The sequence below is a fragment of the Bos mutus genome, chromosome 23, assembly GCF_027580195.1.
Source record: "Bos mutus isolate GX-2022 chromosome 23, NWIPB_WYAK_1.1, whole genome shotgun sequence".
Taxonomy (NCBI): domain Eukaryota; kingdom Metazoa; phylum Chordata; class Mammalia; order Artiodactyla; family Bovidae; genus Bos; species Bos mutus.
The window spans coordinates 39,265,935-39,293,641 of NC_091639.1; the positions used below are offsets into that span (position 1 = coordinate 39,265,935).

A 27,707-nucleotide genomic window follows, 5' to 3' on the forward strand; every position below is an offset into this window, starting at 1 on the left:
AAAAGAAAAGGCTCAAAGGACCTTGCTGCTGCCCTATCTGTAGTCTATGCTAAGTCGCTTCAGTCGTGTCCGACTCTAACTCTGCCGGTAGACGGCAGCCCACCAGGCTCCCCCATCCCTGGGATTCTCCAGGCAAGAACACTGGAGTGGGTTGCCATGTCCTTCTCCAATGCATGAAAGTGAAAAGTGAAAGTGAAGTTGCTCAGTCGTGTCCGACTCTTCGCGACCCCATGGACTGCAGCCCACCAGGCTCCTCCGTCCATGGGATTTTCCAGGCAAGAGTACTGGAGTGGGTTGCCATTGCCTTCTCCGATCTGTAGTCTATAGAAAGGTCTATAACTTCAGGGTTAAGCTTATAGTCACTAGAGCCTGAGTTTAAAGCCTCCCTCAACCACTTGCTTAGATACATGTGTGAGCGAGCTTGTCGCTTCATTTGTGTCCAACTCTCTGCGACCCTATGGACTGTAGCCTGCCAGGCTCCTCTGTCCATGGGGATTCTCCAGGCAAGGGTACTAGAGTGGGTTGCCATGCCCTCCTCCAGGGCATCTTCCCGACCTAGAGATCGGACCTTCGTCTCCTGCATTGCAGACGGATTCTTTTTTTATCACTGAGCCACTGGGGAATCCATCTACAATCTACTCGATCTTCTCTGCGTAACTTTCCTTATCTGTAAAATGGGGATTAATAACAGGCCCCATCTCGTGAGGCTGATGTGAGGATTAAATGAGGTAATACGAGTTACATGCTCAGAACAGTGCCTAGCGTAGCAAGTGCTTGGTAAATGATGGCTAGTGTTCTGATCCTGCCCATTATCAGTTCCAAAAAATCTCTTTTCTGCCACCCCTGCCCAGACTCCATTTTATCCCCCTGCCCTCCCCTTCTCACTCCAAACCCCGAGACCCATCAACGTAGTCCCACCCTCTGTTTCTTCATCAGCTTCAAGCTAAGTTGTGACCAGAGCCCCCTTGACGGACATGCCCTGAGAACTCAACCCTTGCCTGGAAGTTCACTCTGAGGTCTATCCTGAGTTCCTCCTGCTGCCTCCTCACCTGCCTGTGCTGCTCGGAAGTTCCTTGGCTCTGCTTGGTGACGTGGAGCCCTTTGACACCAGGGCAGACTGGTGACGCCTCCACAGCTGTGCTCTGCCCTGAAGCTGGATCCAGCCTGCGAAAGCTAAGAGAAGGTTCTGGGCAGGGGTGCCGTTCCTTCTAGCACCCCACCTCCAAGGAGCTAGCTGCCCTGGGCGGGAACAGAGCTGAGATGGGAGGGGCAGGCAGAGGGGCCACTGCTGTACCAGATTCTCCAAAGGACAGAGGCGCTATCCGCTCTACCACTCCCCCAGGAATCACACCCTGCCGACCTGCCTCATTAACTCGCTGGCCCGTAGGACAGAGATGCTGGTGCCTGCCAGATCCCCAGACTCCAGAGAGAGGGCCATGAGCCACAGCAGGACTTGCCCCCCACTCTCAGCCAGGGCCCGGCATCACTTACGCCGGCCTGCCTCTTCCTGTCTCTGGCTATCTCTGGCTGTCTTTCTCTGAGCACACTAGGGCCTAAAACCTGCTCAGAACAGGAGGAGGGCTGTGGGCTCCCAGGACCCAGGGAGGGGGAAAACACAGGGGCTGAGAAAGAATCAGTGAGCCAGACTGCTAAGAGAAACAGCTGATCACAGGGATTGTTCTGCACTGACTAGAGATGGGACCCACTAAAGGAATCTAATGTAACCTCTGCTGCCTTCTGATACGGGAATCTTCTCCACTTCACCTCTTTGCCAAGTGTTCCCTGGCTTCTGCTTGTTTGCCTCTAGTGACAGACAGCTCAGTCCTTTAGAACTGAGCAGAGGGATAAGGACCAAGAACAGAGGCTTTTTTTAATATATATAATTAATTTTTACTGGAGTACAGTTGCTTGACAGTGTTGTGTTAGTTTCTACTTCACAGCACAATGAATCAGCCACACGTAATCCTACGTCCCCTCCCTTCTGGACTTCCTTCCTATTCAGGTCACTGCCGTGCATTAGGTAGAGTTCCTAATCAATAGTGTATATGGGTGTCAGTACCAATCTCTCAGTTCCTCCCACCACCACCCTTCCCCCTTGGTATCCATACATTTGTTCTCTACATCGCTGTCTCTATTTCTGCTGTCTCTTTCCGCTGTCTCTTGCCCTCCTGTTTCTCCTTCAGTCTCTCTCTCTGTACCTCTGTCTCTGGAACTGAATTTGCTTGTCTGTCTACGAAACTGAGGTTTCCTCTGATTCAGAGGAGGAAGTCACCAATATCCGAATGATTACAAAGAACCAGATTCAGCAACCTGCCCACTCTGGACCACAGTACCTGGTAAGCATTTCTGTGGTTAACGGTAAGATGTGACAGTCAACATTTACAGCAAACACTGATGACAGGAGATAGCACAACACCCGAGGCCATCTAAGGCTTTCAAAGCAAGCTCCCCAAGGGCACTGAAATCCCCAGCCCCGGGTTATAACGTACAGCCACCTTTCAGGAGGCGAATGTTGTGTAATTCTGGGAACTCTCACAAAAACTCCAAAGAGGAGCCTGTGAATAATCTGAATCCAGTTTCCTGCTGCTCCCAGGCTCCCCCAGCCACACCCCAGCTGCACTTTGAGTGTATCCAGAAATTGACAAGTGTATCCTTAAGGCCGAGGTTGGCATCAGAGGCACCATGGCGTGGAGCAGGGGGTGAGGTCCCCAAATGTGAGCCCTTAGAGGCAGATCTTGGGAAAAGAGAGTGGGGTTGGGGCTCAGGGAGATAAGGGGAATGGAACATACCAGGGGCCATCAGCTCTTGCCCAGGAATCAGATTCTGCTTGAAAGAAACCCTCTGTTTGCAAACCGACACATTGAGAATGACAAGGTTCACCAGCTTTGCCAGGCATGGAAGAGTGGGACTGCTTTAATAAACAGAGTACTTTGCAATTAACAGGCCATTTCAATTAGGAATCAGCACCGAAGCAAGCTCTTTAAAAGTTTCCCTCCCGCCCTTCAAGATTTATTCTTATTCCTGACTACAGAAGGAATACCCAGTCATCGTAGAAGATCTGTAAATACAAATACATGTAAAAAGGAAAACACCGCCACACCTTTATCCTATAATTTTATCACTTAGAGATGTTTTGCCAATACTGTGGTGTATTTTCCTTAAGCCCTTTTTCTGGACTTTTCCTTTCTTTAAAGAGTTTTAACTGGCCCCCCCATCCCCACCCCACCAACCTTATTACTCAGAAAAGTCCCTCTCTGGGAGTGTAAAGGCCAGCGTTAGTGCAGCCTCTGCCCTGGGGTCTGAGTCCTGACCCAAGGAGGGTTTTCCAGAACTTCTGAGCCAGTCGTCTCTGTCACTGCTGTGTCCAGGCGGGTGGGACAGGAGCCAAGGCACAGGAAACCCAGGGAGGTGGCCAGCCCACCCCAGACAGGCCAGCACCTCAGAAGCAGCAGCCAGCTCTCTTTGGAGGCTTCTCGGGGGCCACCTCCACCAGCGAGCCCTTCAGGCGCTCTTCTTGCATCTTGAGGGACCTGCGTGAAGATGCCCGGGCATCAGTCCTCTTTCTCACCTGCCAGAGACAGCAGGGAGGGACCCAAGGGTGCAGCTGGGGGCTGGACCCCCTGAACTTCCGCTCTGCCCCTGCCCTGCGTTCCACATGGCATGAAACACCTTTCTGTCTCTTTCCTAGCATTCTCTGCAGCCTACTGCGTGCCAGGGGCTAGAGACTCTGATTATGACCGTGAAGCCAGCAGGTCTTGCCTTGCGTAGTGTGGGAGACCGAGACGGGAAGGGGCCACCAGGACCCAGGAATGGGGCGGCACACAGAGGGACTTCACACCAGATCCTGGAGGGATTTAGGGTGCAAGGAAGCAGTGCTGGAGCCGAGACGGAGCACTGGACAAGGGTCCGCTTGCAGAAAAGAGGGAAGGGTGAGTTCTAGGCAGAGGGCAAAGGCTTAGTGTCAAGAGAGAGCTGGGGCATCGGTGAAGTAAAGCCTCTTCGTTCATTCATTTATTCACAGCGTATTTCCTGTGTGCCTGGCACTGTCCTAAATCACAGAGCCTAAGGACTGAACAGCCAGAAAGAAGCCTTGGAGGCAGTGAGGATTCAGGGCTCTGCCAGCCAGGAAGCCACAAGTAGGGCTTTTATTCTAAAGCAAAAGGAAGTCATCAAGCAGTTTCCTGTCCCAGGGATCAGACGGGATCAGGTTTGCAGTTCAGCAAGCTCACTCTGAAAGTTGCTTTGTCAGAGAAGGGGCCTAGATAATGTGTCATCTAAGACCCCTCCCACCTCACTCATTTCATTCATTAATTGAACACCGACATGCGCCAGGCTCCAGAGGGAGGAAGTGTTAGTCACTCAGCCATGTCCGACTCTTTGCGACCCCGTGGGCTACAGTCCACCACATTCTTCTGCCCATGAAATTCTCCAGGCAAGAATACTGGAGTGGGTTGCCATTTCCTTCTCCAGGGGATCTTTCTGACCCAGGGACTGAACGGGGAGGAGATGAACCAAAAAGACCTGGCCCTGCTAGAGCTCCAGCCTGGTGGGGAAGGCAGTCAGCATCAGGAAAATGGACAAACTCTGAAACGACAGTTTGCCAAGAAAGGCTTTGTGGGACTTCCCTGGCAGTCCAGTGGTTAGGACTCCGAGCTCTCACTCTGAAGGCCTGGGTTTGATCCCTGGTCAGGGAACTAAGATCCCTCAAGTTGCTCTTTGCAGCCGGAAAAAAAAAAAAAAAGAAGAAGAAGGGCTTTGAGGGACACAGAGAACAAGGTTCAGAATAGTGGTGGGAGCAGGTGTGGTCAGGGAGGGTTCCTCTGAGTGGCTTAAGCTCATGACTGAGGAGGTCGGGTGGGGGGCAGGGAGATGGCACTGGAGCCTATCCGGGCCTTTGGGAGGCATCTGAATTTTATTCTAAATGCAGTGGAAGTCACTGGAAGCTTGGGAGGGCACAGAGGCTCAGAGAGGGGATGGAGACTTCCCAGAGGTGGGGCCGCTGACAGGACTGGTGGAACTGGAGTTGGGAGACTCCTCGAAGGGCTCTCACTCCCTCCCCAGGCTTCTGAGCCCTGTGCTTTCTCAGGTGCTTCCTCAGATGGGCCTCCCCTCCCGCATGAGTCAGCTAAAGGCTGTCCGGGAGGTTCTGGGCGGGGAGGGGTAGGGCGGCACTCACCGGGCCAGGTGCACCACGGGCTCCAGGATGTTATGACCCAGCGCAGCGCTGCACTCTCCAAAGGAGACCCCCAGCTCCTGCAGCCAGATAGATGGGGGTACAGGTGCCGTGGAGGAAACCCCCGAGAGTCCAGGTGGCAGCCCCCACCACCAAAGGCCCGACCATCAGACAGAGTCCCATCCAGTACATCCCCAAGCCAACCCCAAGGGGCGAGGCAGCCTGTGTCTCTTTCCCCGTCTCCATGGTCCCCAGCCTTGCCCCTCTGCCCACTGTCTCTCCATTTTGGCTGGCCAAGGTGTCAAAGACGCCACCTAGAAACACCCCACAGCCTTCAGAGTAATGTTGGGAAGCCCGTATTCCAATTAGGAGAAATGTCCTTGGGGACATTTTTAAGTTGTTGTCTGTGTCAGCTCAGTCGTGTCTGACTCTTTGTGACCCCATGGACTGCAGCCCATCAGGCTCCTCTGTCCATGGAATTTTCCAGGCAAGAATACTGGAACAGGATGCCATTTCCTACTCCAGGGGATCTTCCTGACCCAGAGATGGAAACTGTGTCTCTTGCGCCTCCTGCATTGCACATGGATTCTTTACCACTGTGCCACCTGAGAAGCTCTTTAAAGTCATTCGTTTGTTTGTATATATATATATATATATATATATATATATATTTTTTATGTTTTCAATTTCAGAAGTATTGAATTGGGGGAAACATTGGGAAATATAGCATAAAAACGTGTAAGTACAGGGCTTCCCTGGCGGCTCAGTGATAAGGAATCTGCCTACTAAGGCAGGAGACACAGGTTCCATCCCAGATCTGGGAAGATCCCACATGCCATACAACTAAGCCTGCGCACCGCAACTATACAGGTTGTGCTCTAGAGTCCGGGAGCCACAGTTACTGAGCTCAGGCTCCCTAGAGCACATGGTCTGCAACACGACAAACCACTGCAGTGGGAAGCCAGCCCACCGCAACTGGACAGTAGCCCCCACTTGCCGCAGCTAGAGAAAGCCCACTCAGCAATGAGGACCCAGCACAGCCAAAAATAAATAAATAAGTAAATAAATTTTTTTAGTGAAAATGTAAGTGCAACTTATAAACCACTTTTGTTAGTGTTTGAATATATGTTGAGTTGACCAAAGCTTCTTTAGAAAAGAACGGAATGAACTTTTTGGCCAATCCAATATTTCCATTCTCTTTTATATGACCCTTTATTATTGGGAGTGTGGAGTGTGGGCTAAATATCATTATACTGTTAGGTTAAACTGTATGAAATTGCTGCTCTGATAGATGCCAAACAGTCAAATATCAGCAATCTCATATGATTCAACCTAACCTGTCCCCAGAGACATGGCTATTTTTCTGACTTCACATTATATTATAAGCATTTCCTCCACAACCTTAAATATTTTTCAGAACAGGATTCTTAATTGCAAATGCTACCTTTTTGCATGAAGCTCCACAAATTAACCACCAAATGTTGCCAAGTGTTCTCATAAAGAACATTCTCATACAAACATGTTCAATTATACACAGGATCTATTACGTTCTTCTCTTAGGAACTATTATTTCTGACTCTTTCCTTAGGATAAATTGCTAGAGAAGGAATTCCTGTCAAAGGCAGTGAGCTACGACTTTTAAGAGGAAAAAATTCCCACCAACCAGGAGCCACAGTGATGATCTCATGGTTAGGAGAAATGAGAGAAGAAATGGGAAGGAAATACAATATGGAAATGTCAAGAGGGGTGGTGTCAGAGGTAGGGTGGGGAGCGAGACTTTTTTCCATCTTAATTATTCTCCAGATTTTCTGGAACGTAGTTCAATTCTACTCAAAAATAAATTGTATCCATGCTCCCCTGTCTGGTGGTGGGGCTTTTGATGCAATCTTTCCAGGGAAGAATTTGGGTCTTAAGATAGAATAAATTAGAAGGAATGTTATGTTAATTAGAGACCAGAGATAAAATGAAGATTTGATTGGGAATTTTAAGTGAAGCCTGAAAAGCTTTTTACTCTGAAGGTAATTTTTACGTAGGTCAGGACACTATGAGGATTTGCTAATGCAACAGTAAGGTTCAATGTCCTGCTGTCTGTTACCGTCTCGTGTCCGGGTCTTGGGCCCGGTGGGGTGGAAGGCTGTTAGTCTCTGATTGAGCAGGGGCAGGAGCCCATTGTTCTCTGTGGCCCGGGCCAGGGTGACCTATTCACTACCCCCCAGGGACAGGTCTGCCCAGTCCAGGCTGGGGGAGGGGCTGATGCCCAGCTGCTCACCTGGGCCAGTTGCTGCCCGGCCTCAGTGGACACTTGCCGATCCTCCTCACGGTCCGTCTTGTTTCCCAAGAGAAGGATGACCACGTCATCAGACTCTGCATCCTGCACACAGAATATGTCCCCTCAGCCACACCTGTTGGGCACCTGCTGTGAGCCAGACCCTGGGTGGATCTGACCCTGCCCTCCAGGAAAAGCTGACCCTGTGCCACTACCCACCCTACACACACAGCCCACTTTCTATATCACACCCACTCCATGCTCTTCCCACCTCTGACGCGTTCCCTTCCATCTGCAGTGAACTTACCCCTCCTCTTAGCCAGCAAACATGTCACCCACTCTCCAAGGCCAACCTCAAAGTCACCTCCCCTAGGAAGCCTTCCTGGATTGCTCCTGCCCAGGCCTGTCGTTTCCTGCCTGTGCTGAACAGCCTAGCGTTAGATTACACGGGCTGCCTTGACTCATCTCCTAACTGTTTAATGGATGATAATAATAATAGCTTCTGTTAATGGAGAGTTCACTATATACCAGGTACTGTGCTGAAAGCAGTTATAAAAGTTAATCCTCACAACTCCTCTGTGAGAAAAGTTGGGCAATTGAATTCAGAGAGTTTAAGTCACTTGTCCGAGGTTACAGAGTTAGGATGGGGTAGTTGGGATTCAAACCCAGGTCTCATCAGAACCTAGTTTCCTTCAAATATTACTTTATTCTGCTTCCTTTGCATCTCTTCTAGAGATGAAACTAGACCAGAAACTTCTAGAGAGACGACAACATGTCTTTCTTCATATCCCTCTTCTGTGCTAGTACGTGCTGTAGAATTTCAGCATATGAATTTCATTCTTACGTATATAAAATACATATGTGGGGGAAAGGACTAGAGATATATGGACAAAGGAGTGATCATCTAGAGTGACACTAGACTTGCATTATCCCCAGGTGTTAAGAATATATCACAGAGCTTTGGTGCATAGGACAGAAATGGTCACAGGAAGGAAACAGGAAGCAGTTTGTTTTGGAGACCGTACTATGTGGTTGTGGCTTCTTTGTACTACTACGCTCCCAGCCCATCCAGCCACATGCCCTCAGCAGATTGTCACCCACATGTCCGTTGTGTCCTTGGTAATCCTGGGACAAAAAAGGAGTGGGAAAGACACAAGTTCCCTCTTGACTGCACACTGGGGCCAGCCCCAGCAGCCGGCAGCTCACCCGGAGACAGTCCAGCCAGTAGCGCACGTGGACAAAGCTCTCCTGGGAGGTGACGTCGTACATGAGCACCACGCCGTCAGCCTTGCGGAGCAGCTGCCGGGTCACGCTGTGGTACCTGCCCAGAGAGTCCGCGCCAGTGATGCCAGGCACCCTGACCCCAGGCTCCGGCCTCTCTAGGCCTCAGCTGCTACATCAGCTTCTAACTGCTTCCCAGAGGGGGTGTGCATGTATTTTCCTTCTTCCGGTGTGCTTATTGTTGAACAGGTTAACAGTCCTCACGGCTCAGGTTTCAAAAGGTACCAAAGGGCATCTAATGAAAAGTCTCTCTCAGGCGACTCTACCTTCATCCTGCAGCTACCCAGCCCTCCTCCCCAGAGGCAACCAGAGTTACCCATTATTCAAATAGTCTCCCAGGGATATTTCATGCATATACATAAATGCATATATATACTCACACACACACACACACACACACCCATACACGCACTGTTTAAGCAAATACAATGTAAAACACTGTACTCACTAATATTCAATACTCGGTTCTTTGTTTTCTCCAGATAATAAAATGTCTTAGAGATATTTCCCTATTGGTACATAAGGGGTGACTTTCCTGGTGGCTCAGATGGTAAAGAACCTGCCTGCAAGGCCAAAGATCCAGGTTCAATCCCTGGGTTGGGAAGATCCTCTGGAAGAGGGAATGGCTACCCACTCCATTGTTCTTGCCTGGAGAATTCCATGGACAGAGGAGCCCGGAGGGCTACAGTCCTTGGGGTCACAAAGATACATAAAGAGGATCCTCCATCTTTTCTCCGGCTTCATTATATTCTATTGTGTGAAGAGACTCTAATTTATTTAACTGGCTCACTACTGATGGTGCTGAGGAGGCATCCAACGTTTCATAATATGAACACTATTGCTGTGAACAGTCTTGGTCCTTTTGATAATATAGTATGAATTTATTAGTAGAATGAATTTCTAGAAGTAGAACTTCCGGGTCATAGATAATGTCCCTTTTCAGTTTTGATCGCTACTGCTTAACTAGAAAGTCGAAAGCTAATATTTTCAGAAGGATAGGTGAGAGGGCTTCCCTGGAGGACCAGTGGCTGGGAGTCCAAGCCTCCCCTTCACGGGGGGTGTAGGTTCAATCCCTGGTTGGGGATCTAAGATCCCACATGCCACAAGGCGTGGCCAAAAAAAAAAGCGATTGAGTAGCTGTGCCCTGAGGGCCACGTTGGGACGGCCCTCACAGTTACCCCGCCAGGCTGAGGGGGCCTCTGGGTGCGCTCTCCTGTCTCCTGCCCTGGGCCTGGGCTCGTCTCTCCATCCCCCACCTCCTGAATCCTCAGCGGGTACAAGCTGCATTTGCACTTGGTAGGGCTCTGGTCGGGGCTGGGCTCCACTGCTCTGCAGTCCAGGCTCAGTCACTAATGTCGACAGTGTCCATTACCTCTCCTGGCCAGCTGTGTCCCAGAGCTGCAGCGCAAAGCGCTTGTTGTCCACCAGCAGGTTTTTGACTCGAAAATCCACTCCTAGGACACACAGATGAGGGTCAAGCCTACTTTCTAGTTACCATCCAGGACTTGGAGCTGACGCCTGCCTGAATATACACCTGCTCCCAGTACCAGCCATGAGGGTGGGAACTTTTGGCAGCTGGGCTTCCCTTCTGCTCTTCAAACCCCATCCGCACTTGAGGGTCCACATCCTCCGAGAAGAGCATCCTGCTTTGCCTACCCAGCTCCCACTGCACTCCCACCCTGACAGCTGGCTGACATGAGGCACCCTGCCTTGTTTCCACCACTACGAAAAATACCTGTCTTCTCAACTACATGGCAATGTTTAGTCCTCAGGCTACTCAGGAAAATCAGTTTCACTCATTTATTTTTTAATAATACTTCTTCTCTCATTCCTAATTATTGCATGCATCTTTATTCTCTACCCAGACAGCAGGGCAGACAGGCAACCTGGGTGGGTAAAGGGAGTGCCGGCTTCAAGGAGGACCGGTTGGGCTCTGAGTTGTCCACCTTCTGCTGCTCTACTGCCTGTGTGAGTCACTTCACCCCTCTGAGCCTTCCTTTCTCATCTGCAAGGTGGCAATTTAAAAAGACCCATGTCACTGGGTGATTGGGAGGATTGAATAACTTACGTTCAAGGTCTGGTCCAATGTCTAGGGGCTGCTTGGGAAGTGGTCATTTTTATTATCTACTATGAATTCTCATCTTTCTGAACCTCCACCTCCTCAAAATTTCACAGACCAATCCTTCCCTGGGTCATGGTTCCAGACCCCTCCTATCCCTGGAAATGTGGATGTACTAGTGAAATCCCCAGGAGGCTTGGAATCTTTGGGGAGCAACTTCCTGCCAACCCCCAGTTCCCAGGGATGGGGGTGAGTGGGATGGGGGTGAGTGGGATGGGGGTGACAGAGAGGGGCTGTTTTGCCCCTGCTGAGCCCACCATGGGGCGCCAACCAGCTCAGGAAAGAGGCAACTCCTCACATGATCCCCGAGCCAGTAGAGAGCTTCCTCAAGGTGACACATGGTGACCCCCACAAGATCTTACTTCTGCCCCCGGTGGTGACAAGCCACAGACGCCCCCATCTGTGCTCCCCAGAGGAGACTGGGGGAAGTGGCAGCCAGGAAGTCCTGACCTCAGCAGAAGTGTATCTGCAGCATCCATTTCTCTTTACTGCCCCCTTTCCTGAAGGTCTAAGGAAGCCCAGGGTTTGCAGAAACTTCTGCGGTTACCCAGTCCCGCCCGCTGTGATGACATCCAGTCTCTGCATAAACATCCGCAGCATGGTCTATAGAGCAACCCTCATGATTATTCTTTGCATTTAGTAACTTGCATTACTCCCACCTTCCTCCTCCCTGCCCATCGCCCACCCTCAGTCTACCCACGTATCCCCACATGTTACAACTTAAACCACATAAACTGTCAGAACTATAATGTCTTCTGCTTCCCAAGAAATCTGCTGTTTTATGTGAACAACCCCAGGGAGTGGGCAGCGCTCAGCGTATAAAAGCGTAGAGCCTCTGGGGTGAGGGCCTGTGCTTTGAAGGCAGGTGGCCCCAGGTATGAACTTTGCTGCCCAGATAGGGCCCAAAAGTTCACCAGGACTTCAGTTCTGTTTTCCTCATGTGTAAAATGAGGATAGCTGCAGAGAAACCTCACAAAAATGCGCAGTCAGCTATAATTCGATTGGCTCTGGCTCTGGTCCTCCACCAGCCCTGTTCTCTAAGGCAGACAGGCGAGAAAGCGGGGTGGGAACAGAGGGTGATGCTGAGTGGGGAGAGTACAACGGAGGAAGCTGGAATCATCCCCAGTGACAGGTAAGCCTGATGGATGGCGATCACCACAGCTAAGTGTGGGACAGATTGGATATCAGGGCTTCCCTGGTGGCTCAGCTGGTAAAGAGTCGGCCTGCAATGTGGGAGACCTGGGTTCGATCCCAGGGTTGGGAAAATCACCTGGAGAAGGGAACGGCTACCCACTCCAATATTCTGGCTTGGAGAATTCCATGGACTGTATAGTTCATGGAGTTGCAAAGAGTTGTACACAAATGAGCCACTTTCACACACACACACTCCTCCCGGCTGACTAGCAGTGCATGCAGGCTTGCCTTGTCTTTTTACAATTACGCAACCTGTATTTTCTCTATTGAATTTCGTGGAAACTTCTTACCACATGACAATGGGAGAGGCTCATAGGCGTGAGGGGGCCCTGGCACAGAATAAGGCAAGTGCCTGGTGCATTGCAGGTGGTCGGTAACCAGCAGCTGAGGTCAGCAGTCCTCACACTTTTTGAGACCAATGACCAGTTTCATAGAAGACGATGTTTCCATGACTAGGGTGGTGGGGGCGGGTGGTGGTTTGGGGGTGATTCAAGCGCATTGCATCTATTGTACCCTTTATGTCCACTGTTATTACATCAACTCCACCTTAGATCATCAGACATTAGATCCTGGAGGTTGGGGACCCCTGGCTTGCGTGATTAATGATGGTGGCCTTGCAGACCTTGTGACCCTGTTCAACATCAGAACAGACCTCCTATGGGTCCCCTGTTCCTGACAACACTGCATTTTTAACTGGCTCCCCAGGTGAGGCTTCTCAGGCAGAGAAAAGTTCAAGAAGCTGTCCTGGGTGAGGGGGTGAGGGAGTCTCCTAGGTAAAGTTTGAGAACTTTACCCACTGGTCTACCACTGGTGCCCAGTTAGCGCGTACCTAGACAGACACAAAGACGCAGATCCCTCCGTTTTTACCCCAAGCCGAACATTCCCATGAGCTTTTTTCTATGGCTTTACGCGAGTGGGGCACATATCCCAATGTTCTTAGGGAGAGGAGGCTTTGGGCTTTAGGACATTTCACTTGCAAAAGCCACTGGATTGGACATTATCAAAAGTACTTATAATAATAACAACCATAAAAATAACTAATACTAACTGAGCACTTAATACGTGCCAGATAGTATTCTAAGACCTTGATATGTATTAACTGATCTAATTCTTACAGCCCCTTTCAGAGGTCAGCGCTACGGTTGCCCCCCTTATGCTCAGAGGGCTTGAATAATTTGCTCCAAGTTCATACCATTAGTAAGTGGCAGAACTGGATTCTGAACTCAAGCACCGGTGTTCCTAACTTACCCTACTCTACAAATACATTCTGTGTAAAATATTCAACTTGCCCAACGTAGCTTCCTGCCAGAGCCTGGCTGGCTGGCCTAGGGCTGGTCTTGGGCAAATTCAAGCAGCGGGGTCCCTGAGGTGGCCTGCCCAGGGGCCATGTGGGTGGAGACCGGCTTGTTTTCACCATCGGCCAGTGCTGCCACCTAAATTGTAGGTGCTTTGTTAACGTGGCACGTTATTAGCTCATCAGATCGATGCAGAGAAAGCAAAATACCTATAATTAGAGATGATTAGTAAAATAGCCAGGTTACGCCGGTATAAAATAACATCTAACACAGGGCCTGTGGCGAGGGCAGAACCTACAGCTTGCTGGGGGATGGTTTGCTCTGGGCCTGCTCCAGCTCGCCAGCCCGGTCCTCCGGCTCTCCCCTCCCTCCCCTGCCATCCTCTGCAAGCGGCTCTTACCCACAGTCGCTGTCAGCCCAGTGGCGAAGTTGTTCTGGTGCAGCAGATACAGGAAGGAGGTTTTGCCCACGTTCGAGTCTCCCAGGAAGATGACATGGAAGGCGTAATCAGGGTCGGTCAAAGGTTCGTTGGCCGTGCGGTCCCCAGGGAATGGGGTCAGCCCCGGACCTCCAGAGTCCATTCTTGAATCTTCAGGCCTGTTCTCTGCCCTTGGCTTCCTGGACTTAGAGGGGGCTTGTTCTCCTTCTGCGTGGGCAGTTGTAGGCTGGGGCCTGGGTTGGGCTTCCAGCTCAGCCCTGGTGGGAAGGGTTTGTGTGGGCTCTGGGGGCCCTGCTCCATCCCCAGGCTGAGCCCCCATGGGGAGAAAGGGGAGAAAGCCCTCTGATGGTTTCCTGGGAGCCGGGGCTTCTGCTTCAACCTCAGCCTGCGCTCTGTCAGGTGGGCGAGGCGCGGGCTGGGGATTGAGCTGGGGGAGTTCTGAGTGCTCGAGTTTCAGGCCACGAGCCTCGACGGTCAGCTCTGACCTGAACTTCCACTCTCCCTGGTCCACTGCTTTCCTTTCCTCAGCCCTGGGCTCCTCTTCCAGGCTCTGGGGGAGGAGAGTGGACAGCCCGGGGACCTGGCCATGAGCCTCCTGCAGCTCCCCTGAATGGCCCTCTTGTGCATCTGGGCTCCACTTGCCCCACTCTGATCCATCCATGGGAGCCGGACCCTCAGGCACCAAGCCCTGGGAGGGCTCATCCAGCCCCACCAGGAGAGCTCCAGCTCCCAAGGACCCCAGCCTTGGCTCAGAGCCAGCAGAATGGGGGTCCTGATGGAGGGCCTCTCTCTGCCGGGGAGGCTTGGGTGGGACCGGCCCAGGGCCAGGGCCCTCGTCATCTGGGTATGAGGTCTGGAGCTGTGTGCTGGGCCCAGCTGAGGCCTGGGGAGGGGACCCATCCTCCAAAGGAACAAGCACCTTGAGTGCAGCTGCCACCAGGCTCCCTGGCTCCCCAGCTGAGACCCCTGGGAGACCCCAGGGGAAGTGGACCCCGGGGCCAAGCCCTGACTCTTCCTTAGCTTCCTGGCTGGGGGGCTCTCCAGTCTGCTCTGGGGGACTCATGTCCGGCCCATCTGGATTCGCTCCTTTCTCTTCCTCGGTCCCAGAAGGTACCCCAGGGGGGCTCCTTGGAGAACCCCCTGGATCTGAAGAGGGCTCCTGAGCAAACAGAAGAGCATGTGGCTCTGAGATGGAGATCTGCCTGACCACTCGGGGCGTTGGGGGGCCTGAGGAGGCTTTCGGGGTTGGGGGTGGGCTCCAGGAGAGCTGCAGGGCACTGAGGGGGGTGCTGCCGATGCCGCTGAGGAGCTGGTCCCAGTCATCGTTGTCCCCAAACAGTCCAGGCAGGGGAGCCTCCTCGGAGGAGGCTGCCTGAGCATCTGGAGCCTTCTCCTCACCTGTTCTGGGGACACTAGGAAGGGTGCAGGAAGCTAGGGTCAGGGAGGGGCAGGTAGCTGTCACACCCATCCTGTCTGCATCCTTCAGCAGCAGATGCACACCTCACAGCTGGCCCTCCCTTAGGTCTTCCCTTCCACAGGACTTCTCACCCGGCACTCACTCCCCACCCCTCTCCTCATCCAATCCTGCTCATCCTTCAAGGCCCATGTGGAGCCTCACCTCCTCCAGGAAGCCTTCCTACTATTCCAGCCCATCCCACTCTGCCAAGGATCCAGGACTGCGCTAGCCTCTGTGTGTGTGTGTGTGTGTGTGGGCTTGAATCCTAGTTGTGTGAGTCGTGTGTGTCCAGGCATGTGATTTTCCCCCTTCTGCCCCCTTGTCTGAGAAACAGGCATGACAATCCCAGCCCAGTGGAGTTGTTGTGAGGTTTAAGGAGGGAGTCTGTGTGTGGCTTCCCTGGTGGCTCAGATAGTCTGCAATGTGGGAGACCCTGGTTCAATCCCTGAGTTGGGAAGATCCCATTGAGAAGGAAATGGCTACGCACTCCAAGTATTCTTGCCCGGAGAATCCCATGGACAGAGGCGCCTGGTGGGCTGTAGTCCATGGGGTCACAGAGAAAGTCGGACGCGACTGAGCAACTAACATTCACTTTTCACTTGCACCGTGAGCTCTGAAGGCTGAGCAGAGTCTCTGAGAACTCAAACCCTTTCTCCCCTCTTGCAGGAAGCCCTCTGTCTGCAGCCCAGCCCGGGGATGGCAGCTACTTGCCTGGGTTCCTCCTCCATCTGCCAGGACACGCGGCCCCTGGCGGCATCCAGGTGCCCCCGGGTCACCTGCAGCTGCCCCCGCACCTCTTCCAGCCGCCCAGCCAGGTCCCGCTCGGCCTCCCGAAGCTGCCGGTTCTCCGAGCTGGCCTCCTGGTGTGTGCTGCTGAGACGGTGGAGCTGGGCCTCCAGCTGCAGGAGGTGGCGGGTGACGGGGAGAGAAGCCCAGTTGCCCTTCGGGGGGACTAAACAGCCTCCCAAGACCATGGTGGGGCACAGACTCCAGGCTCCTGGAGACCCAGCTTAAAACATAGGATCGGGTGTTACCCCCTCATTGGCCTAATTAGCTCCATTACCTCCCACCCGGAAGAGACATTGGAATTGGCGGGGTGGGGAAGGGAGGGGGGAACTGCGTAAGAAGCACAGGTGGCCAGCAGCACCAGGGGCCACATCCTCCTTTGCTCAGTGCTCTGCACTGGCTGCTCATCTCTGAGCCCGTGTGGTCGCTAAGGAGCTCCTGGTCCAACGGCCGGTCACAAGACCGGGAGATGGAGAGCTGCTTGACCATGCTGAATGGAAGGCAAGGTCCCCACGACAGCCTCCCGGACCTGCAGTCTGCCCCCACCCCACCCCCATTACATCTCTGGCTGCCTCTCTCATGACCCTGCTCCCTGCCCCCTCAGTCTGTTCCAGCCCCCAGGCCCCTTTACTGGTCCTTGAACACGCACAGCGCGTCACGCCCACCTCAGGGCCTTTGCACTCGCTGTGCCTTCTGCCTGGACTGCTCTTCCCTCAGATACCACAGGGCCCACGCCTCACCTCCTTCAGGCCTTTACTCCAAAGTCATCATCTTAAGTGAGGCTTCCTTGACCCCTCCTCTCAAAACCCTCCTACCCTTCTGCCCTGTTTTACTTTATTCTCCTTAGCACTTTCACTATCTAATATGTTATAGACTTTACTTGCTTATTTAGTTTATCACCTATCTCCCTGACTAGACAATAACCCCACAGGCAGGAGATATGTGTCTGTTATGTTCCCTGGGAGCTAGCGCAGTGCCTGGCACATAGTGGGCGCACCATAAACAGTGGTTGGATGGAGGAATGAACGGCCTTGGGGGGAGAGGCTTCACGTCCACAGGGGACAGGACAGAACGGTCCTGTGTGGGAAGTCCAACCTCCTCTCTCACCAAAAGGGGCCTGCCTCAGCCTCCAGGGCTCCAAGTCTACAAGGGCTTCCCCCTGTGGTTCGGCTGGTAAAGAACCCTGCAATGCAGGAGACCTGGGGTTCGATCCCTGGGTTGGGAAGATCCCCTGGAGAAGGGAAAGGCTACCCACTCCAGTATTCTGGCCTGCAGAATTCCATGGACTGTATAGTCCACGGGGTCACAAAGAGTCGGACACGAATGAACGACTTTCACTTCACTTTCAGTCTCCAATGGGCAGCTACTACAGAGTCTCCTGGGAGATCAACCTGTGTCAAGAGGGTGAAACCAGGTAGCAGAACCAGGAGGGAAGGCTGTGGGAACCTAGTCCAGTGATGAAAGGATGCTGGTTGTCCTGGTTACAACACATGGCGATTTTACTAAGGCCAGTGGCCTGCAAGTTGAGGAAGGAAGAGACAATGGGGCTGGGTCTCAGACCCAAAGGCTTAGCCATAATGCCATCTGCAAGTGATTACAGGTTATGAGACCTGGGGTGTTGGGGTAGCAGGTATTATAACCAGGAAGCTAGGTAAGGTTCAGAGATAGTAGCGACTATGATGTATTGGGCTGGCTAAAAAGTTTGTTCGGGTGTTACCATAACATGTTAAGAAAAAAACCCAAACACATTTTTTGGCCAAGTCAATATAAAGCACCTATTACACACCAGGCACCATCTTAGGCCCTCGAATACAGTATATCTAATCATCACAGCAGCCTTCTAAGGCAAAAGTTCTGATCTCCATTTCTCTGATGAGGAAACCAAGGCTCAGAGAGGTTAAAATCCTGCCCAAGGTCACTCAGCTGACAGCAGAGATGAGAGCTGAGCCCCACCTTATCACCAAGCCTCTCCAATGTTGAGACTTTGTGTTTGCCTGGTGCTTTCTGGCTTCAAAGGGCTTTCCCATTTATTACCTCTTTTGATACAACTAGCCGGGGAGCTGCAGTAGATGTGGCTATGCCCATTTTACAGATGGAGAAACTAAGGCCGAGACAAGCAAAGTCCTTTCCTGAGATTTGTGGGGCTTTTAATTGAAACAGCAGGAAATTGAGCCTGGACCTTCTGATTCATGTCCCAGGGCTGCCACTGCCCTTACCTGGCCTCGTCTCAGAAAAAGGGCCAGAGACATCGTTTTCCTAGGGGAGCCACCTCTGATGCAGGAGCCCAGCAGCCCAGTGAACCCTCCGGAGGTGGGTATCAGGGTCTGTGAATCCTCAGAAACTGGGCCTCCAGGGGAGCCCTTCTCACTCACCTCCTTCTGCCCCTCGGTCAGCCGCTGCACCTCGCGCTCCTTGGCCTCCAGCACCTCCTGCATCTGGGAGCTGAGGGCCAGGCCCCGGGAGTCACTCTGGGGAGCAGAGAGGTCTTAGCTCCCCCTGTGTGGCCGAGCCCAGTACTCAGCTGGCCTGGGTTGGCCCTCCCCGCGTGCCACCTCCACCCAGGCCTGGGGCGCCTGGTCCAGGATGTGTCCACAAGGAGGGGGGTTTCAGGACAACTTCCCTGGCCCAGGCAACAAGGAGACAGAGGCCCAGAGAGTGGGAGGAGTGGCCCCGGGGGACCCCTGAGAGCTGGCAGCAGTGAGCACTCCCCACCCAGTCTGTCTGAGCAAACTGTCTCTCCGACGCTGGGGGGGATGAGACGATCTGCTCGCAGCGGCCTCCCGCTGCCCCACGCTGGCCAGACCTGGGCTCACTGTGCGGGCAGCAGAGGGATCCAGGGCTGGGGGAGAGGCTGGCTGGGGCCGGGGGGCTCACCTCAGCCTGCAGCTGCTGCTTCTCCCGATGTATCTGCTGCTCCATCTCCTCGTAGAGCTGCCGGACCTCGCGATGGTGGTCAGTGTCCCTCCTGGAAGGGGTGGAGGGGGTCAGGCAGCACCCTGCCACCCTGCTGCTTGCAGGGGTGGTCTGGGCCCACGTTCAGAGCCTACCTTACTGCTCGGCTCACTCTGCCAGCGGTTGACCCCTGTCACCCTGGGAACTGTCATCCCAGTAACAGCTCCTGACCTTGACAAAGGCCCTTGATATGGATCATCTGAGCCCACCCTGCTAACTCCATAACCATCATCGGGATGTCGGTTCCTGTCTCACAGTCCCCAGTCACTCTGTCCCCACTTCCTGCTGTCACCATCCTCCTATCCACCCCCACCCCCAAGCACAGACTCCCTGGCAGGGCTGAGCCCATGCCAACCCCAGGATCACCACATGCATGGCAATCTACGTGAGTGGTGCCCTGGAGTTAGGTGCCCCAGTGACCCTGCACCAGGACGCACTGGCCCATCCCCTCTTTGGCTGAAGGCTTCACTCTGTCCTTCCCAGTAGATTCCCTTAGTTTCCCCTTCTTCTAGCTCAGCTCTGCCCATCCAGCTCCCAGGCTCTTCTGCGAACCCCTGGCCTCCATTCTTCTGGAGCTGAGAAAATTCACTTAAGATTCAACTAAGGGATTTTCCTGGTGGTCCAATGGTTCAGACTCTGCGTTTCCACTGCAGAGGGTGCGGATTCAATCCCTGGTTGGGGAACTAAGATCCCACACGCTGCCATTAGCACAGCCAAAAATAAAAAAGATTCAACTAATGTAAAGAGCATCCACTGTGTGCCAACCCGGCCCCAACTCACTTCCTCAGAGTCAGCTCCAGAACCTCCTTGTCGGCCCGTGCCTCCTGTAGGCGACTGTTCATCTTGGCCAGAAAGCCCTCCAGGTTGCCTGCCAGCTGGGGCTCCTCCTGCCGCAGCTTTCTCCATAGCTGCCAGATTTCCGCCTGCCTGGGAGGGGAGGACAGCCAGAGATCAACCTTGAGTGGGACCAGGAGGCAGAGGGAAGCCCACTCCTAGGTTCTAATGGCCACACGCCAAGAGACTGTGGCAGCTGGGTCACAAAAATCTCCTTACACTCTGCAAGGTGCAGCTCAAGTGCCACCTCCTCCAGGAACCTCTCCCAGTTGTGCCCTTATCCCTTCACGAATCCCCACATCCCGTTGTCTCTCTACGATTTGATGATTCATTGTGGGGCGGGGGGATCTGGGAGTCTGATGGCCCAGAGCTTCCATCTGCCTTCTCTCTTCTCCCATTCTGTGGCTGCGTGACCTTTAGCAAGTCCCACAACTTCTCTGAGCTTATTTGTAACATGGCCACTGGAGAATGAGGCGCACCCAGTGGAGAGCACCAGCCTGGGGTCTGGCACTGAGTTGGCATTCCATAAATGCTGCTTTCACATGGATTTAATTAAGTCGTGAAGACAGATGCCTGAGGGCTGAGCCCAGGCCAAGCTGCCAAGTAGGTAAATCACTTGCCACCACAGCTCCCCTGCCAACCTGTACCCCAGTCCCACCCTGCCTGCCCACAGCACCTGCCCCACCCTCTGAGAGCTTGTCCTCACAGAGCCCTGTGGGGCAGGGGGACCTGGGAAAACCTGGGCAGATGGGTGAGGGTGATTCCCTTGCTAGTTCTAACAGAGCCAGTGGGACCTGGAGGGGTGTGCGGTGGGTATTTTTAGGCAGGGTCCCTTTCTCTAAGCATGCTGCTGCTAAGTCGCTTCAGTCGTATCCGACTCTGTGAGACCCCATAAACAGCAGCCCACCAGGCTCCCCCGTCCCTGGGATTCTCCAGGCAAGAACACTGGAGTGGGTTGCCATTTTCTTCTCCAATGCATGAAAGTGAAAAGTGAAAGTGAAGTCGCTCAGTCATGTCCGACTCCTAGTGACCCCATGGACTGCAGCCCACCAGGCCCCTCTGTCCATGGGATTTTCCAGGCAAGAGTACTAGAGTGGGTTGCCATTGCCTTCTCCGACTCTCTAAGCATGAGTGAACCCCAAAAATCCCAGAGCCCAAGACTGTCTCCAAGCCCTCCTGTCTCTAAGCCTGCCCAACTCAGAGCATCACCATACCTGAAATCACTCCACTGGGGGACTCTCTTTTTGGGGAAAAGGCACCCTTGGGAGGTTTGTATTTTTGCGAATGTGGGTCCTGGGACTTCCCAGGAAGTCCAATGGTTAAGACTCTGCACTTCCAATGCAGGGGGTGCAGGTTCAATCACTGGGGAGATAAGATCCCATATGCCACACGAAGGGGCCAAAAGAAGGAAACAAAAAAGATTGTGGGTCCCTTTAGGGAGCTGATCCTTCAACTTGCCAATCTTTCTGGAGAGTGACCTTATAGGGCAGGACAAGGAGGGAGGGCTTGAGTGGGATGGACTCCCAGTGGGTAGGCTTTCTCCATGCGGGGCTTCATTTAATCCCACAGCAATTCTTCTGCTCACCCTGCAGCCAGGGAAACGCAGGTAAGGGGTTAGGCTACTTGCCTGCAGTCGCACAGCCAATAAGTGGCCAAAGCAGGATATCCGCCCAACACTACCTGGCAGCTCCCGTTTGATCCTGCGTCTGGGCCAGTGCTCATCCCCTCTGACAGGCGGTGCCTCCCCCCGCACCCCCAACCCTGCTGGCCTTACTCAGGCAATGAGTTGCTGGCTCCTAGTTGCTCCATGAAGGCAAAGAACGCCTCCTTCTCCTCACTGTTGGCCTCCTCCACCACCGGGAAGCTGGTGGCTGCAGATCCTCGCTTGGAGAGCAGTGGCCTCTTTCTGTGGAGCCTGTGGGTGCTCGAGCTGGAGCCAAAGATGTTCTCTGCGGAACAAAGAGGGACAGAAAGGAGCAGAGTGGGGTTGGGCTCCATCGCTTGACTTCCTACCTTGCCCTGCTCCAGCCTTTGGGGAAATGGTTTTATCTGTGTCAGTCACATTTATACAGGGCCAGGGTCATACACTCCTCACGTCAACCAGGGACTACTCAAGGTAGACCCTGCGCCCATTTTACACATGAGCGTCTGAGGCTCAGAGAGGCCAAGAGACTTGCTAGAAGTCATACAGCGGCTCCACTGTGGCCCACACATTCTTTTCACTGGGTCAAAGGATAATCATTGAGCATCTATTATGTGCTGGGGTCAAAATTGGCCAAAACCTCTGCCCTGGTGGAGCCGACATTCTATGAATACTGAAAAGGACACATTTAATAAATAAATAAAATTACCAAGAGAGCTAAAGGAAGGAACAGGGTAATTTCCTTTAAGAGACTAGACAGGGTCTACTTTAGAGAGGGTGGTCAGGAGGGTTCTGAGGAAGTGACATTGGAACTGAGATGTGACTAAAAAGGAAGGAGCAAGTGATGTAGTTTTCTCAGGAAGCATATTCCAGGTTGCAAGAACAGTGCATGCAAAGGCCCTGAGGTAGGAGCTAGATTGGCAGGCTGGAGGAGGTGAGTGGTATTGCGTGAGCCTAAGAGGTTGGAAGGGTCTCAGCAGTGCTGGCCTGTAGGCCCTGGGAAGGGAGTTGAATTTTGTTTTGTAGGCATTGGGAAGTCTTCCCGATAGTGGACACAACTGGACACAGATGTGAAGATGGCTCCTTGGGCCACAGGGACAATAGTGTTCCGTCTGCCGCACCCCTGATTCCAGGCCCTAATTTCCCCTCCCTGCTCCGAGCCTCTCAATCACCAGAGCCAGAGCAACCATCTCTTGGGAGGGCCCAAAGTATAAATGCAGATTCTTGGCCTCCCCTTTCTGTTGTCTCCCAAACTCTTGGAGACTCAGCAGACCCGAGAACTAGGGGTGGCTTTGGCTGCATTAAAGGCTGACAATCCTTTTTAGGGTCTCTACAAGGACACCACTCCTTCCATTCCCTGGAACAAAGGTCTTCCCCATCGAGCTCAGCTGGAATATTGTGTATTTCCAGCTTTGATGTCTCTAGGTCCTTCTAGGCCTGTCTTAAGAAGCCAGTTTGGAGTTGCCCTGCCCAGTGGGGGCTAAGGGTCTGGGAAGCCTCCACCCACTAAATATCACCCTCTGCTGCTCCCTGGAGCCTCATATTCCTTTAACCAAAGCCAGAATGTGACCTTCTCCAGGCAGAAACAAGGCCTGTGGTCTCAAGAACAGGGGGTGTCTAACCTCCTGCTCAAGGGAAAGCTTTTACTGGGGAGAAGACAAGGGAGGCATCTGAAAGCAATCCTGGAGACCTCCCTGGAGGAGGGGAATGCTCAGGGGACACCCCGCCCACCCCTAGCAATGATTTGCTCTTGTTCGAAAGGAAGTGAGGTCTCCTGGGCTAGAGTCTTAAGTCTCAGCTCTGCCTTGAACCAACTGGCTTCCCACTCAGTTGAGAGCCTCCTATGAGAGGCTTAGCATTCTCATCTCTGCGGTCATTCATATGTCATCCACACCCAGAACTGCCCTCAGGGGTGTCGTGAAGGTTCTGTGATGGGTCACTGCAACCTTTCCTGTCTGCTCAGCCTCGCCTCGTGCTTGGCACACCCCTCGGGAGGCCCTCCCAGGACAGACATACTGAGCCCGGAGCTGAACTCTTCAAGGGAGAGGCGTCCCTTCCGCTCCACATCCACCCAGTCAAAGATCATCTCCAGCTCATCCTCGCTGCTCAGGAAGCTGAACTTGGCTGCCTGCAAGGACAGAGGTAAGTTGGGTGATGTTCCTACCAGGGGAGGCTCTGGGCCACTCTCAGAAAAGGAGAGGTGTTTATTTTCAGCCACCCCCACCTCCCCTCTCCCCATTTTCGGAGTCCAACCCTCAACCTGACCTCAAGACCGGTCCTTGAGTCTCTTGGACTCTAGCAGAGCCTTGAACTTCATCCTCAGTTTTTCTATTCCTTCATCCAGCATCAAAACCTACCTCTTCTGAGTCTCATCCTGTTAGGACTGTAATAAAGGACAGTAGCCAATCTTTCCCACGTGTTTATCACTATTTGAAAATTACCTAACACTGGAAAATAAGTCCCCAAAGTGGACAGCACACCCTTTTGGTATTCTACAGAGGCCAAGGCCACCCAAGCATCTTCTAGATTCTATGAACGCACTTTGTCTCATGGTACTGATTAGAGATCCCAGACTAAATGAAGTCACGTTAACTTGTAGATTCTGTTCAAGAGAGGTGTAAATAACTTTTGCCTGATGGAACAAGATAATCCCAAAGATTTATGACCTGTTGTTCATTAACCAGCTTTAAGCAACCTACCTCAACAACCTGATTGTAACATTTCTCTGTTAAGTTATCCCGCTTTTCAAATGCTCTTTCAACCATTCAGAACATCTCCCATTAATAAATGAGTTAAATAAAATCTCTGGTATAGATTCATTTTATTTTTGTCTAAGGGTCATGATTTTATCTTCTTGGAAATTCTGCTTTAGCAGTTTTGGAGGTTCCATGGAGATGCCCCATGGACTCGGCTGTCATAACCCAGTAAACTGTGTTGCTAGAAAAGCCCTAAATGGGCTCTGGGAACACAGGCACTTTATATATATATATATATTTTTTTTTTTTTTTTTAACTTATTTGTTTGGCTGTGCTGGGTCTTAGTTGTAGCATATGGGATCTAGTCCCTGACCAGGAATGGAGCCCAGGCCCCCTGCACTGGGAGCACGGAATCTCAACCCCTGGACCATCAGGGAAGTCCTGGGCACTCCTTTCCTTGGCTCTTGAAGGGAATCCCAAGTGTGATAGAACTTTGCTTGCTGATTCTGTTTCTCCGGTTTTTATGTATTTGATTTTACAGATTTTCTGCTTTTGGTTTTAGCGGTAGCCATGATGGGGAATTCTGTTTTACGGACTGACCATGTGGAGATCTCCATGGGATACATGATGGAGACCTAGTGTCTGTCGGTTGAGACACAGTGGAAAATCTGGTTTGCTAATCTTTTGTTGTTGGTGGTGGTGTGTTTGTTTTTCTGTGAATGACCTCAAATCGGTTAAGAATTTTGTGCCCACTGGGGAGAAGAATAGCTCTTTGAAATCTGAACTGAAGTTTTTGTGTTTCTGTGTTTACTTTTGAACTGTGGTTCGAGTTGTAGAAAAGAAACCAGACTGTAATTCAGAAAGGCCCTTAACTCTCATTGTGAGTGTGAGCATTTTTCTATACCTGGGTATTAATGATTTAGAGTACTACATCCCTTACACGGGCTCTGGGTGGATTGGTTTGTAGAGACAAAAAAGTGTCTATATAAATCTAATGGCCCTCAAAGTCACAGAAAATAATGAAACCAAACTTCTAAGGCTTTAAATGTGCTGGACTTAAAAAAAAAAAAAGTTCCTCTTATGAGAACTAGCGAACTCAGAAAACTTTTAAGGAGCCGGGTTCAGATAATTAAGGTGAATCTTTGATCAATTAGATTGGTTTAATAATTTTTGTTTGCAAAAGATAAATAATAGCAGTCTGTGTTTCCCATAACTTATGTTAATATAATACAAGGATACATTCTATGGCAAATATTATGTTATGTATATTCTGTCACAATTTTTTAAAGCTGTGCAAGGCATATGCACGACTGTAGAAAGTTGTGTTATGTGTATTTGTGAGCTTTGCTGTTCACTAAAATGCTGTCCAAGACAGTTCTCAGTTTTTTACCCATCAATTTTTTCTGGGAAATAAAAGCTGATTACTTTGTTAAAAGTTATAATCACTACAATGTTTTACTTGATACTAGAAACAGGAGTAGCAGAAGAACAACTGTGTCTGCAAGGAAAATGGGATGTACTTTTGCTCCAGGAGATAAAGGAGGTGGTTTTGTTTTAAAGTATCTGGCAAAATCTGAATGGATATAGGGGATTGTAGAGGGTTTGTTGAAAGGGAATCTTATTTGTCTTGATTTTATAATACCTGAGTCTGAAAATAAGCTATAAAGTTTATGTTAACATCTTGACAAATTTGGCTCAGTTTTGATGCGTTTATAATTAAAGATATAAAACTTGTGAAACTTTGACTGCCACATGTTATATTCATGCAAAACTAGAATTTGGCTCCATCTCTATGAAAATGATAAACTGGTCTCAGAGCTCCATGCAAGGGTTAAAGGAGGGTTACTATTAGTCTTCCGTGTAAGTTGCCCAGATAACTGTTTCCGTGTCTCAGCAGAACAATTTTCTCTGCTTTGTTTTGGCTCAGTTGTGTTTTCATTTTCATAAAAACAGAAAGTAAAGCCACTGTCCATATAAAAGAGCTAAATAACCTTGCAATAGTATTGCCTTCTTATAGAGTTGAACTTCCCTGGTGGCCCAGCAGTAAAGAATCCTCCTGCCAATGTAGGAGATGCCCTGCAGCAAGATACGGCAACCCACTCCAGTATTCTTGGCTGGGAAATCCCATGGACAAAGGCATCTGGCGGGCTACAGTCCAGGGAGTCACAAAGAGTCAGACACAACTTAGAGACTAAACAGCAAAAGTGTTGCCTTCTTCTATGTTTATTTCAAAATGCTTTATTTTATTGTCACTGATTATATAGGAAACCAAATACTATTTCTCAGGATCCCATGATTGTATCTTAATCTAGTGCCCTACCTTCTCTGATACCTCTTTGGGTTTGCCCTCCCAACATCAGATTCTAAATTTAGAAGAAAAAATAAAAATGTCAAGATATCATTCTCTTTATTTGTTAAATACCTCATCACTATTATAAGAGCATCATGGGAAGAACTGTCAGATCAGAAGAGATATCCAGCCTTTCCTAGGCTAAGTTTACATAGGTAAAAAGCCTTTGTATAAATACTTCATAAACTGCATGCTTTAGGGAAAGGCCCTAGAGATTTCTCAATGTCTTTGCTATGCAAACTATGTTCTTTAGGGGAAATACTGATCAAACTTCATGAAATAGTTATATACTGTATCCCAACAGACCATTTTACTCTCTTCCATTCTGACACTATTAGGCTACTGTAAAAAGGTAGCGGGAAGCTGCTATATAGCACAGGGAGCTCCACTTGCTGCTCTGTGATGACCTAGAGGGGTGGAATGGGTGGGTGGGAGGGAAGCTCAAGAGGGAGGGGATGTAAGTATACATTGACTGATTTACGAAGTTGTACAGCAGTAACTAATATAACGTGGTAAAGCAACTCTACGCCAACAAAAAATGCAAAAAAAAAGCCACAGGCTTTGAGTCTCATTACTAAGCACATTTCTGCTTTCCTACCCTTTCCAACCTACCCTGAAGGCTTGGTTACAAACCAGCTCAGTTTGTGTCTTCCACAAAGTGCAGCGTCAAAGCCATGTGGAAAAGGACTGTACCAGGTTCTGCTAACTATTGCTGCTTCGCTTGGGTACAGGGTTCTAAGCTGACAGTAGCCAACCTTCAGACTGAGCCAGTGGATTACAGTTGCTAGAACTCTTTTCAGTCCAGAAGCTTACCCAAGATCCAGTAGATCAAGAATTAATCCATGGAACTAAATCGATGGTTGAAGAAAATTGAGTTACGGTTATTTGCTGGGAATATAGTTGGTATGGTTATCACTATTGTTTTGTTTATTTGGCTGGATTGGGTCTTAGTTACGGCACTTGGACTCTCAAGTTATGGTGCACAAGCTCATTAGTTGCGGCACTCTGGCTTAGTTTCCTTTCGACATGTGGGATCTAATGCCCCAACCAGGGATGGAACCTGCACCCCCTGCATTGCAAGGTGGATTCTTAACCACTGGACCACCAAAGAAGAGCCAGTACTATTTTTTATTGTTTTACTTTTATGGATATTATGAGGAAGTCCTCTCTCTGGCTTCTTGAAGTGAAGTGAAGTGAAGTCGCTCAGTCGTGTCCAACTCTTTG

General features: G+C 51.1%; 1 protein-coding gene across 1 annotated transcript in view; it reads right to left on the reverse strand.

Annotated features, from left to right (window-relative positions):
- Positions 1-1,068: 1,068 nt before the first annotated feature.
- RAB44 (RAB44, member RAS oncogene family) overlaps positions 1,069-27,707 on the reverse strand; it is a 29,283-nt gene continuing 2,644 nt past the window's right edge. Inside the window, exons 2-13 of the mRNA XM_070360717.1 lie at positions 23,454-23,565; positions 21,570-21,744; positions 19,742-19,888; positions 18,884-18,974; positions 18,382-18,477; positions 15,935-16,122; positions 13,729-15,179; positions 10,093-10,174; positions 8,646-8,760; positions 7,443-7,544; positions 5,177-5,253; positions 1,069-3,530 (exon numbers count right to left, since the gene is read on the reverse strand). Of these exons, the coding sequence (XP_070216818.1) occupies positions 3,440-3,530; positions 5,177-5,253; positions 7,443-7,544; positions 8,646-8,760; positions 10,093-10,174; positions 13,729-15,179; positions 15,935-16,122; positions 18,382-18,477; positions 18,884-18,974; positions 19,742-19,888; positions 21,570-21,744; positions 23,454-23,565 (2,727 nt within the window). The 3' untranslated portion in view covers positions 1,069-3,439. The remainder of the gene's footprint in view (positions 3,531-5,176; positions 5,254-7,442; positions 7,545-8,645; positions 8,761-10,092; positions 10,175-13,728; positions 15,180-15,934; positions 16,123-18,381; positions 18,478-18,883; positions 18,975-19,741; positions 19,889-21,569; positions 21,745-23,453; positions 23,566-27,707) is intronic.